At 38.7% G+C, this 13,188-nt stretch overlaps 1 protein-coding gene across 4 annotated transcripts in view; it reads left to right on the forward strand.

Annotated features, from left to right (window-relative positions):
* Window positions 1–13,188, forward strand: part of pdlim7 (PDZ and LIM domain 7) — a 31,678-nt gene that overhangs the window by 9,309 nt on the left and 9,181 nt on the right. For 2 of the 4 annotated variants that reach the window (XM_044039872.1, XM_044039873.1), the window contains exons 3-6: window positions 1,382–1,533; window positions 6,090–6,117; window positions 10,307–10,323; window positions 10,616–10,657. In XM_044039872.1, the coding sequence (XP_043895807.1) occupies window positions 1,382–1,533; window positions 6,090–6,117; window positions 10,307–10,323; window positions 10,616–10,657 (239 nt within the window). Of the gene's footprint in view, window positions 1–1,381; window positions 1,534–6,089; window positions 6,118–6,999; window positions 7,197–10,306; window positions 10,324–10,615; window positions 10,658–13,188 lie in introns of all 4 variants that reach the window. The other 2 variants (XM_044039870.1, XM_044039871.1) reach the window with 1 other exon arrangement.

Consider the following 13,188-nt stretch of genomic DNA (forward strand, 5'->3'; position numbering starts at 1 on the left):
TGGCTTGTCAGATCCAGACACGGAGACTTTTCCGAGTTGATTATTAAGTGTTGTTAACATACAGAGCAGCAAATTCAAGGAAACACCACTTAAGTGTGTTTTGGAGTTCTTGCATTGGATTTCCTGAGAGCTATCCTTTATGTACATATCCATACGTATTATTATTATGTATTAAAGTTGGGCTTTTTCCATCAGTGTTTGAAACATGACATGGTTACTAGGATTAAAAAAAAAATCAGTAATACGTTTTTTGAATGAATTAATGAGTGATCTCAAACACATTAGACCACCTGTTATAAAAACGAGACAACAGAAACATTTTAGAAATCTTTCAAAAACTTGTTTAAAACAAATTATTTTGGCAAAGTAAATAACTATAATTTGACATCTTAATCAAGAAATGATAATGTGCTTTACTATTTTCTCTGTTTTTTTGTAAAACAGTACACTTGAAAATTCATGGATAACAATAATCCATGAACTTAATTATGTTTTAGCATTACAAATGTAATTTTGGTTAAAGAGCTAATGTATTATCCATTACAGAAACATAAAAAATTATATTGTGTTAATGCTGTTAATTTAGGGCAGCTGTGGCTTTGGGTGTTAGTCTAATAAATCGTTATGCACAGTGTATATTAATAAAAAATAAACAGAAAATACAAGTAATGCAAATTAAGTAATGTATAGTACATATTTCTTTTCACTTATTAGTCCCCCATCCCTACATTATCATTATGTAAAACCCCATGCATTATGAATCTAAACGGTTGTCTTATCTTACTTATTTTTTTAAATGAGTTACAGTTCCATATGAAGATGAACAACTATACCAGTTCCGTAAGCAGTTCACCTCTTCAGAAAAGTTCAAACAAATCTATGGAAAACAAATGACAAACTCCAGAACGCGCACAAGACGACTCACACCTCCACCAAGATAACTCAGTTTCTGTATTTCGATCTTCACCAAAATCTGACATTCCTTTCCATGGAATATATTCCCCAAGAATGGTTTCATAAAAGTCTGCTCTATACTTATTGATCTGAGCTGCTTACAGACAAAGAGACAAACAAACGTGGGCAAAAGCACGACTTGCTAGATGGTGGTAACATTTCTAAATAGCTAGCAATATATATCATGATATAACTTTCTTCAACTGCAACAGAGAAGTGGTTCAATATGTGTTGCTATAATGTTTATGCATTGCACAAACACACTTTGATGTTTCACCTCAGATATATGAAATAAAATATGCCTTGTTTTCTGTCAATTAAGAATTACAATCAAGTGGTTTCTTTGTCAGTTTTGTGTTTTGTTTTTTTTTTGTTCTTTTCATTTAGTAAACTTGCACTTTGGTCCTTGTCTCTTCTTTTCTTCCAGCTGACTCCGGGGGGCAAGGCTGCTCAGGCTGGTGTTGGTGTGGGAGACTGGGTGGTGTCCATCGCTGACTCCAATGCAGAGGACATGACTCATGTTGAGGCACAAAACAAGATTAGAGCAGAGGCAGACTCCCTCAAACTCACCCTCAGCAAGTAAGTCACCTGGTGGTGCATGATGCAGCAAACCTCCACGATCACTCACCCTCCCTTTTTTATCTTGGTCAGCAGCATAAATCAGCACAAAGTAAACTTTCTCCTTTATTCTTTCTTTGGAAAAAAACAAAAAACGTGATAGCGTAGTGTCCTTGGCCCCAGTATGACATATGGTTGCAAAACATGTTTATACACATTCCATTATTTTTCTTAACTGATGCTTGAGTCACTATGAGATTTGGACCTGGCTCAAATATAACTCCGCTTAAAATAAGTTTCAAACCTGACAGGTGGTGTAATTAATTCTGCTGACGCGCAGTTTCCAGATCCTGTTTCTTTGACAGAACAGATTTTGTTTAATTTTTGGTTTAAACTATTCCCTCCTGTCACATTTGTCATGGTGCAAATTTCTATTTTTCAAATGCAGTCTTTGTACACAAGTTTGTCATAATCTTGCTGTGACTCGTGTAATTTTTTCAGTTGTATTTAAATTTAAAATTTAAAATGCGCATATCAAATATGATGCCATTTTGCTTATAGCGAGTTAAATGATTACTAACTTAATGGCTATACCACCATGTGTTGGCACCATATTTTTTTGTTATATTTATTATAAAGCCAATTAAAGACTAGATGCAGATTTAAAACATCTTCTCATTTTCTCATTTGAAGAGAAACTGTCCATCAGTTTCTCAAAAATGAATAATTTCTCTGTTGTGGCATTAAAAAGAAGTAAAAATTATGCACACAAAGGGACTAACCTCGGGTAAAAACAACCGTCTTGCAAGAGGTAATTAACAAGGAGTGTGATATTAGCGGAATTATTATTTTTTGAGTTTAGTATTACAGTCCTTTTTCTGCCTTTCATCCTGCAGAAGCAGAAGTAGCAGAGAAATAGTCTGCAAGCCGACTGCTGTCAGGCTGATATTCTAGCCTTTGATCAGGTGAAAACCCATTTTCATAGGAGCTGTGGTAACCTTGTATCATGCCCCGGCTTCGTGACACGTTGCAAATGGTGTCTTCAGATTAAAAACATGCTGTTGTTCATACAGTACAAGGCAGCACTCATACCTGCCCACATAGCTGGTGCCAGACATTCCTGGCTGATAAAATATCACTCTAGACTGCAAGTGAATATGTTTTCATCTGAAGCTTAATTACAAGGAAAAGATTGTCTCCCAGAGAACCCGGCAATGAAACCATCCAAGAGTCTAAAGCCTTCAGAAACGAGGAGCTATTGACTTGCTAAGTAATAAAGATGTGCCTTGCTGCTGTCAAGGGACTCATTTTAAGTCTGTGATACTCGTAAGTGTAGAGGTTGTGATCACAGCTGTAACAGAGCTATTTTCACATCCAGTTCCTTCTGTTGTTTTCTGCCAAGAGACTCAGCTGTTAAGTTCTGACAAATGTGCTTTGTTCACTTAGTTTGTTGAATCAGAACAGCCACATGTCTTTTCTATTACTTTCCAGATGGAAATAGAGCTGGGACCAAAGTGAATAATAGTCTTCAATTCAGAGACATTCATGCAGCATGGATTTCTCTGCTAAATCCTGTGGATCCATACGTTCCTGATTTCCCCCATTTAAATATATTGACTGAGCTTTTTGCCACATTTAGAGACAGGAAGTTTGTGTCTTTTTATGTCTTTAATTGTTTAGTCAAAATTCTCAAATGTGTAGATTAGATTTTGTTTATCATACATTAATATAAAGATATTTGCAGACTTTCAGGTTTTAGACACTTCATAAATAAAGTCATATTATTTTACAAAATATATGGTGGACAACTCTATAATAATAAGTTACCCTTAGTTGCAGCACTAACACAAAATCAATGTGGGAGAGAACAGTAAGTGTTTGTCAATATCGAGACAGTGTGTGTTCTGATAAAGGAGTGAAGATGAAACTACTTTATCAGTTTTTGCTTGAGAAGGGTGAGTGGAGTGGACAACAGAGGGAAAGGAAGATGCAGGAAGACCATGTTAAACAGCTGCTTCATAGACTAACTTCCTCAGTAATCCTGTGTGTAATATGTGGTTTAATATAAGTAAATATTGCAGCATGTTATTAGCACAGCAGTTACTGGATCTGGTTGAGAGCTTTAAGATTGTTTTCCTTGGGAGGAAAAAGGGCTACAATTCAGTTTCAGTCAACGAAACACACTGCTGAAGTTGCAGGTTTTTTTTGCCTGCTGCAGATAGAAGTCACACACTGTACTCCGACCCACTAAATGCCTTAAAAGGAGTGTGAGGGAGAACAGTAGTCTCACGGGTGAGTTTGAGTGAAGAAGGAAAAGGAAAGAACCAAAAAAAGAAGAGACAGTTGGGAGTGGATAAGAATGTTGGTGGTGACATCAGGCTGAAGGAAAGATGAGGGTTAGGGTCATTTGTCATATGTGAGCCAGATGTGCCTCCTGTCTGTCTGACAGGATCTGTCCAGAGAAGAGAACATTTATGGCAGACATTGTTGTTACCATGTATTTTAAAAGGCAAGTCATAACTCGAGTTAATAAAATGCTGCTTTATTCTTTCACCTTTAATACACAGGGTTAGAAGTGGTGTAATATTTTATTGACCTGTAATAAGCCAGTGTGTTTACTTAAGAGCAGCCTTAATCTCCCTGTATTCTGTGGTTTGGCTCTCCTCTATTTCTCATCTCCTTTTTGCCGCTATTGTAAACATTTCACATTCTCTTGCTCTTTTTGTTTTTTTTGACTCCCTTCCCCTTGAATCCCCAGTCTCCTTTCTTCATCTCTCCCTCTCATATTGTTATTGTACTGTAAGACAAGCAAGTATTGTTCTCATGAAACACTTATCAGAGAGGATCTATTGCCAGTTTTATTTACTCGTGTCTTGGCTGCGACCCACTGTTTCTTTTTATGTGAAAGAGAGGAGGACAGCTGCACAATGAAAAGATACAGCCTACTGCTTGGTTTAGTGCCTCATGTTGTTCAAAAACCAATGATCATGGCCAGGAGGGTTGTGGCTGTAGGTTAAGTACGTTGGTGATCTGTGCAATGTCGGTAACATTATCATGGGATTATTTTTTTGATTTTTTTTTTGCCCCCGTAGAGAAACTTCACATTTCATCTGCAATCAGCTTGAAAAGCTAAACATGCATCATCTAAAATGACCCATGAAATCAGACAGGAAATGATCTCATATAGTGTGCATGTTTTGTTTCAGTGCAGGTCAAACTCAGTGCAGGCAAGTTATTCCGTGCAGCGATGACTTAATCAAGTCCACGTTTGTTCGTTGCGGTTGAGTTTGCCAGAGTAAACGGAGAACCAGAGCAGCTGTCATCAAACTGTAGGTTACTGTGAAAGTCACATTTACTTGTCCTCCAGAAATGTGACATGCACAGACATGTCTTTCTTCCTCTGGTCCTCTCTCTGTGTCCATTCAGCCCTGTTGTCATCCTGTCTTAAATGCTAAATGTCTTAAACAGGCAGTGACAATGCACTGCTTCACAGGAAGCCTGTGTTTTGTGTGCGATTGTGCTCTGAAACAATGAGGGCGACCGCAGCGCCAGTTTAGTCTGTCTTAACCTTATTGTTGCTTGGTGTGTCATGCAAACAGTGGGGTGGAATTGCTTTATATAAAGTTGTTTAAGGAGCCATTAGCATTGTAACACCTCCATGTATATTTTATCTTTTTAATGAACGATCTGCTGCGGTGTTCCAGTAATAATGTCAATCCTGGGATTAGAGTTTAAAGGTGCACAACACTGTGCCACCTGCAGTATTCATAAGTGGTGGGAGGAGGGTGTTGGATAATGTGTGGACAGTCAAAGGCTATGTGAAAACTAATGAGGTTTGGGGTGTTTATGATGCCACCACAGAGCTAACTGAAGTGATTTTACAGCCTGATTTCTTTTCTCCCATTATGTCTGCTGCTTGTACCATCTTGCTGATTAGTGTAATTGCTGAGATATAGGCAGACAGGGACTTGGCTTAAGAGAGGCATGGATTCCATTAAACCACAAGCAATTTCAGCAAACATGTCCAGTTAAAGACAATTATCCAAACCACATGTTTACATAGGAAAACAAAGGTGAAACTGTGACACAGACTTCATTGTTTTGGTTTGTTCAGAGTGTCTTTTTGGTGAAGTGACTGCAGAAGTTTAATGGACATTCAGTGTTTCTATAAGTTGTTTAGATGAGAAGGTTACACTGGACTTGTTTTATCCCCAATCTCATCGCTTGTTTGCAGCACCTCCAATAAAACTGTCTCAAGCATTTAACAGTTTGCTGAAACTTGCTGTTTGTGCAGTCAAAGTAGAAATGCTGTTTTAACCAAAGGGAAGAGTGCCAAAATCCACAACAGTGGGACCAAGTGCATTAAATACTATAGGGTCCTACAGACTGATTGTTCCTATTCGTATTCAGGACCATGCTGTATTATTATGCCTGTTTTATAAGGTACAAGTCACTCTTTTGAGTCCAGCTTGAAAAACAGTTAATATAATAACTAAGACATTTTGAAAAGAGGCTCACTCACCCTTTTAAATGAAACTATGTCTTAATTACTGTCCCTTTCATTTTTCTTTCCACAGAACTTACAAAGCAGGTGGAGACCAGAAGGTAAGCCTGTCATTGTCACTTGGGATCTTTTGCATGGTTTGCTATTCAACTAAAGGGAAGTAAATGTGAAACTTCCTTTTAATCATTGTCCACAACTGGCCTCATCAGTGTGTTGTGTCACTTTGTGTTAAAATCCATCTGATTGACCGGACAGGCTCACACAGAGTCTGTGCTCTGTGCATTAGCAAAGCCTCAGTGAGTTGCTAAATGAGATGTTTGCTGGACAGAGTGTTGTCAATCTTTTTTTTTTTTTTCTTCTTCTTTATTCCTTGTGGTCTGTTTTGTTATGCCTTGCACAATCCCCGATACCAGAGAAATCCTCATACTTTTATGTTCGCTGCCAATCTCTCGAGGGCTACTTGCCCAGCTGATTACAGTCTGAATGGCACAATGGTGTAGCGCACTGCTTTGTGCTGCATGCTGTTTCAGTGCGGCAGCTGGAACATAATGCTCGCACAAAGTCAATGTTCCATTTTAGTAGCCGTCCTTTTGCCGTCCATGTGTCATGCTCGGCGAGGAATCGCATTAGTGAATCGTGTCAGTCATATATGAAAATCTCTCACTTTGAGCATTTTCAGTAGCAGATTACTTTGGTCAGTCCTTGGCTGACTGCCAACACAAACAAAATGTGTGTTTTCACTTCACTTCGAGCACTTTCTCTGTGTGCAGAGAAAAGCCTGCAGGCTTCGACAGAGCTGCTCCTGCAGCACAGAGCAGTCCTTTACGATGAGGGAAATATTGGGCTGCATGGGAAGCTTTCCTAACACAATGCTTGGGGATTGTGCAACAGCAGAATGACCTTTTTTTTTACTGTGTGTCAGAGATGTCTAACTGCATGTTGTGCACTGTGCTGCATTGTCTCCCTCTTCCACACCCTCATAGGACTCACTTGCTGCGGCTTCTTTTCAGCCAAAGTACTCCTTTGCCCCCAGCACAACCATTAACAAGATGGCGAGGCCATTTACAGCAGGTGGTGTTAGTGCCAACACAGGACCTGCTATTAAACCTGTTGCCTACTCGCCCAAACTTAACACTCCGCACTCACAGGGCCGTGACAGTGTGCAGCAGCCGCACAATGGGTAGGTGGATAAATAAACACTACTGCCTTTGGAACCACAAAATGACTGATGTGGTTCTAATGTTTATTTGTTTCTCTTTTTAAATGTGATTATTCGAGTTTTACACTCAAGACAAAGTAATCATTTTGTCACAGATACATATATGGATAGAGAACTATCGGAAGAATTTAGAAAGCTCTGTTTCAAAGTTATCAATCTCGTCAATGTAGACGTTAGGTAAAGGAATCACACAATTGTTTGTCGGTATCATTATCAGAATGTCACTATACGAGTTTTTCAAGCTGTAGCTAGAGGTTGTAAATCAAATTGGAAAGGATGTGAAAAAGGTTTTCATGCTTCACATCCAGATCCTGATCCAAATTTCAACCAAACTATACAGTCATTTAGACCTATATTGGATTTTTGCAAATGGTACAGTACATCTTTAGCTGGGTTAATGAAAAACTCCACCATCTCACAAGGTTAACAATTGTGTTTACAAAAAGAAAATAATCCTGAATCTGAGTCGATGTCTGGATCACCACTAGAATCCAATACATTCTTTCTTAGGTCATAACCTGCATCCCCTGAAAATTCAATCAAAATATGTCCCTAACATTTTTGATAAAATGCCAGCAAAAACTTGTACTCCTTGGTGAAGGTAATACACATAATAAATGCTGAGATCAGCTTAATTATTCCCATCACTGTGAATAATATGACAAGAATCTCATCAGCAGTAAAAAAAAAGAAAGAAAAAAAAGTAGCCTGACATCATGGATTGTGTCATGATGGACACTGGCCACATAATCACTCAGGCTGAAGGAGGCCGTTTTGTCAGATCAGACCCAAATTGTCTTTTGTGGCTTTTATCATGTTTTGCTTCGGAGTGATGAAATCAAAGAGTTAGCAAACCAGGGAGCACTTAGCTGGCCTCCTCCAGCTGAGCGACCTCCGCTGAGACAAACTGTTTTCACAGAGATTAGTGAGGGATATGTGAATAATCACTCAGCTTTATGGTCTTGTAAGAGGGTTTGGTTTTTTTCTTTGGCCACTGCAGACATTTATTTTGTAAATGTAGATTTCTTACCCATCTGAATCCAGCTTTCAGTCCCAGTGTCCTGATTGCGTTTGTGTATAATTGGATTATGTCTGTGCGTGTGAGTCAGTCTTTGAGGAATGCGTCGTTTCTTGCCAAACAATAAGTGATTTGCTGTTTGGACGGATTGGTAATTCACTGGACGTGATTATTACTTGCACCTTGTATAAATGGCAGGATGGATGTCCACATCCATAAACCATCAAACCTACTTTGCACTAAGAATAAGAGTTCAATTATTTCCTGCTTTTCAGAGCTGCATTGTTTGTTGTTAGTTTCTCCTAGTTTCTCTTTTTATATGTTATATATACTATTTACTTTTATCTCACTTTATGCATTATTGAAAATGCTGGACTTTTAACAGTGAGCTCACCTGAAATTATTTATTTTGAAATTACATTTTTTTGTAGAAAACATGAATCTGCATGAATCTGAAGAAAGTTCAAGGTCACGCAGCTTTTTGATCACACTATAGTAATTATATATATATATATATGTGTATATATATGTATATGTATATATATGTATATGTATATATATATATATATATGTATATGTATATATATATATATATATATATATATATATATATATATATATATATATATATATATATATATATATATATATATATATGTGTATATATATATATATATATGTGTATATATATATATATATATATATATATGTATATATGTATATATATATATGTATATATGTATGTATGTATATATATGTATATATGTATGTATGTATGTATAGATATATATATATATATATATATTTATGTATGTATATATATATATATATATATATACATACATATACATATATATACATACATATATAAAAATGGTTGAAATACCTGTGAACTAAAATGATGTCTGATAGCGAGTGAGAGTCAAACAGGGACAACAACCTTCTTGTATGGATCGCCTTGGAAAGCTTTGTTGTTTTGAATAAGCGAAACTTTGATGCAGCTGCAGACATTTCCCCTTGGAATCCTTCAGTGATTAGTTTGGCTTTGTGCTGTAAATAATAATAATAAAAAAATGGTAACCTGGTTTCCTAGGTTATTTTAAAGTTGTAATCACCGCTGCTGTATTAAAATGTATTTAACATTACCTTGGCCTGTAGTAAAAAAGATAAATGCCACTGTCACCCAGTTTTTATTTTAGCACTCAGTTTTCAGATTTTACAAGGATTCCAGGAATTCATCCAGTTCTATTTAAATGATCCTCCTTGGTACTATGTCATGAAATGCTCTTCTGGAATATGCCTGTCTGGTTCCTGCAATTTGGGTCACGGTGGTGGTCTGACTGCAGCCAATGGTAAGATGTGGTCTGTTTCCGTTTTTAGCTTCACTCATAAATTCTGCTGAGTTCTCGCGGATCCTTTGCTGCCCTGGTGTTAGATTATTTAAGCAGCCTTACTTGCTTACTCTAGAGAGGCTTCGCATGCTTGTGAAGTTTCTCTGCTGATTGCCCCCGACGCGTTCCCCCGCGGGCCATCAAGAATAGAGCTTAAACGTGAGTGTCGGCTCAGTCTAATGGGGACATTGTAGCATTTCTTCACACAGTTTGTGTCCAGACGTGTCATGTTGAAACTGGTTTAGAGTGATTGTGTTTGGTTAGAGCTTCCGCTGACACTGTAATCCTTCATTGTGGCATTTGTGTGTGGGTGGCGTACGTCAGAGGCATTTACATAGCAGGAAGGAGCACGTGTGCGCATGGATGAAAGGAACCGAGTGACAAAGATTTTGTGCCAAATCGAGGGAGTCGTTTTGGGTCAGAGTGACAATAGACAACTTGACGGGCAAACAATTCCATCTTTCCCTCACAGCATTTTGACAACGACGGCATGTCTTTGTGTCACCTTGTGCATGTTTTCTTGCATCCTGCAGAATTCTTGATTGTCTCTTCTCTCTACTCCGGTCATTAAGTGACACGTTCTGTTTCGTATTTAACCCGAGGCTAAACTCTGACCTCTTTCTCTCTCCTCTGTTTCTCTTTTTCCCTTTTGAAAACCACAGATGGAAACTCTTGACAAGTTAGTATATTCCTTTTCTTCCATACTATAATAATATAGTTTTGTTTTTTTAATGCTCAGTAACACTTGTGCACACTGACTTTCCTCGCTTCATCACAGAGTTTCACCTCTGTTTTGACGTGATCTCTTATCACAAAGTGGTTACTTTTGGAATACATTCCATTTTCTACTTTCCTATTAAGTCTCCTTGTCAAAATACTTAAATGTCTAACAAGCTAAAATATACTCTATTCTTTGTCTTTTTTCTCTTAACTTCATCCTATCTTTGTTTAATCTCTGGTCTATTCTACAGGGGAGAACCTACTTTCTATGACGAAATGTACCTTCAGGCCAAGTAAGGGCAGCTGCATGCAGGCGTGTTTTTTTTTCTTTTTCTTCTCATTATGACGACAGAAAAGTGCTGATGCTCTTGAGTGGATTCAATGATTAGATGTACATAGCAAAGATGCCAGGTCATTATTAATGATTCATCTCTCATACTCTACTTGCTTTTTGATGAATGCATGCTGCAGGTGGAGTTTGAAATGAAAAGCATTTTTGTGCTGCTTTTTAAGTTGTTTAGAAGAATAAAATGGCAATATTTAATATGTCATAAAAGTCTTCTATAAACCGGAGCAGGTACTGCAGTCTGAAAGCCTTTTGCCCATTGATTTTAATGACGGTCATAAATACAGTTTCTAATGTGGTAGTGTCCACTCGTGAGTCTACAGTATGCCCATGAGAAATCTTAGTAATGGGTATCCATTAACTGGCTTATTGTGTGACGGGGATACCGAGCATTAGTCCTCAAGTGTTGCATGATCTGTTCGGGATGTTGTCGTCTGCTTTTCAACGTCGCCTGATTAGCCGTGTTGGTGAGAGTGGGTCGTCCCTTGACCTGCTGTGTGCTGCTGTTGGGTGTGTGTGCGTGCAGGCACGGCCTCAGGGTGGAGGGTGGAGCTCCCTGTTTTATCCCAAACGACCGCAGCAAGAAGAGGCTGATCCAGGACACTGAGGACTGGCAGCCACGCACTGGCACCACCCAGTCCCGCTCCTTCCGCATCCTGGCCCAGCTCACGGGCACCGACTTCAGTAAGTTAGGGCCGAGGCCTGCAGACTGAGACAAGTGTAGGGGGAGGCCTGATCTGATGTGATCATAGTGACTGTCACAGTGAGCGACACGGGAAAGGTGGATAACACGAGGGCCCATTTCTCAGCTATGGAGAGGTGCATTCACTGTCAGGAGGCTGCTGTCTGCAGTGACAGCAATGCATTTATTTTCATGACTGCAATCATTGTGACAAATCAACAGCACATCTACATTTGTATTGTCACAGCAGCGACTGTGTAGGAATCGGCATTTAATATAATCTATATTATTACAAATGTTTCGGTTGGTTTGAGCTCTGCCGGCTGTGAGTCACAAGGCTTGTTGATGTGTTTCTCTCCTGGATCTCTCAGTGCAAGACCCAGATGATGAAAACATGAAGAAGTCCAGGTAAACGCCTGAGTGTCATTGGTTTGAACAGTCGAGAGGTTGTGCACACGTGTGGAAGCTATAGTTTTTATCAGCAATTATCAGCAATTATGTCTACATTTGTATTTAGTTGTGCTCTGCTGTTGAAGTGTCACTGCTTCAAACGCCAGCATTTATGCTGTGATTTGTACGTGCTTTGTGTCGTTTACTAATTGCCTCTAACAGAAAGTTCAACTCATTTGCTTTCTTTTTGAAAGTTAGATGAGGGGATTGGTGCTCCGTTGCCATGACTCTAGTTACTTACTAGATATGGACTTTCTGTGGCTGACACTGATTTGTAGAAAGTGTGGCGGCCGATGGCTGATATGATGCAGATTTTTGTTGGGGAGGCCGATTATGTTTGGCCAATTTTATTTTTGTCCCCTCGATTTGATAAAATATAAGTATGATAAAAGAATTGCTATCTCTACAATTTGCGTAGCACTGCTGTTTGATTATGAACTTAATAATTAATACATGAATTGGTGATCAAAAGCTAAACTGACAGGTCAAGTTTCTGAGAACAAAAATGTGTAGACTTGCATATCCAAAAGCAATAATCAGCCGATTATTGATAAAAAACAACACGTGTAAGACGGCAAAAATCGGCCGGATTAATTGATTGATTCCACCCACACGTTCATAACAGCCCATTCACTTGCATTAATAATGAGGCACATTATTCTTTGTCTAGTCTCAGTTAATATTTAAGTGGACCCTGTTGCTTTTGGACAGTGTCGAGCTGTTTCCATGATCTGTTTTATAAAAACGTGGCTCGTCGCCAGTATTCTCATGTAACTGAAGAAAGCAAACTAGCACGACTCCCAATTTGTCAAACAATTCCTCAAATTACTGTAATAGTTTGTCTCCCAGAGCTTTTCTGTCTGTGCTGTTTCCTCTGTTTAACTCTGACACAATTTCACCTTTTTCTTGTACACTTCATTCTCCTAATTTCTTCTTCTTTTTTTTTATCTCCCCTACGATCTATTTCCTCCCTGTCTGTCTCTACTTCATATCTCTATTGCTTGGGGCAGGGAAAAGTTCCTCACTGAGATTCAGAGTCCCCGCTATGCCCGTCTGAGGGACTGGCACCACGACAGGTCTGCTCGTGCCCTCAATATCAAATCCTGAGCGACATCTTTGCCCCCATGGGATGCAGAGCCCAGCCAGAGCCTGCTAGTGATAGCCACACCACAACGACTATGCGACAAAGACGATGAAGATAGCTGACCGTCCAGTGGAAGTGATTAAATTCACTGGCCAGATATAGATGGGGTGAAAAGAGAAGTTGTTTGGGGGAAAATAAAGAAAAGCAAGCAAAAAAAATACAAAATAAGAAACATAGCCTAGATGACAAAGCTCAAAGTGGA

The sequence above is a fragment of the Solea senegalensis genome, linkage group LG12, assembly GCF_019176455.1.
Source record: "Solea senegalensis isolate Sse05_10M linkage group LG12, IFAPA_SoseM_1, whole genome shotgun sequence".
NCBI lineage: Eukaryota > Metazoa > Chordata > Actinopteri > Pleuronectiformes > Soleidae > Solea > Solea senegalensis.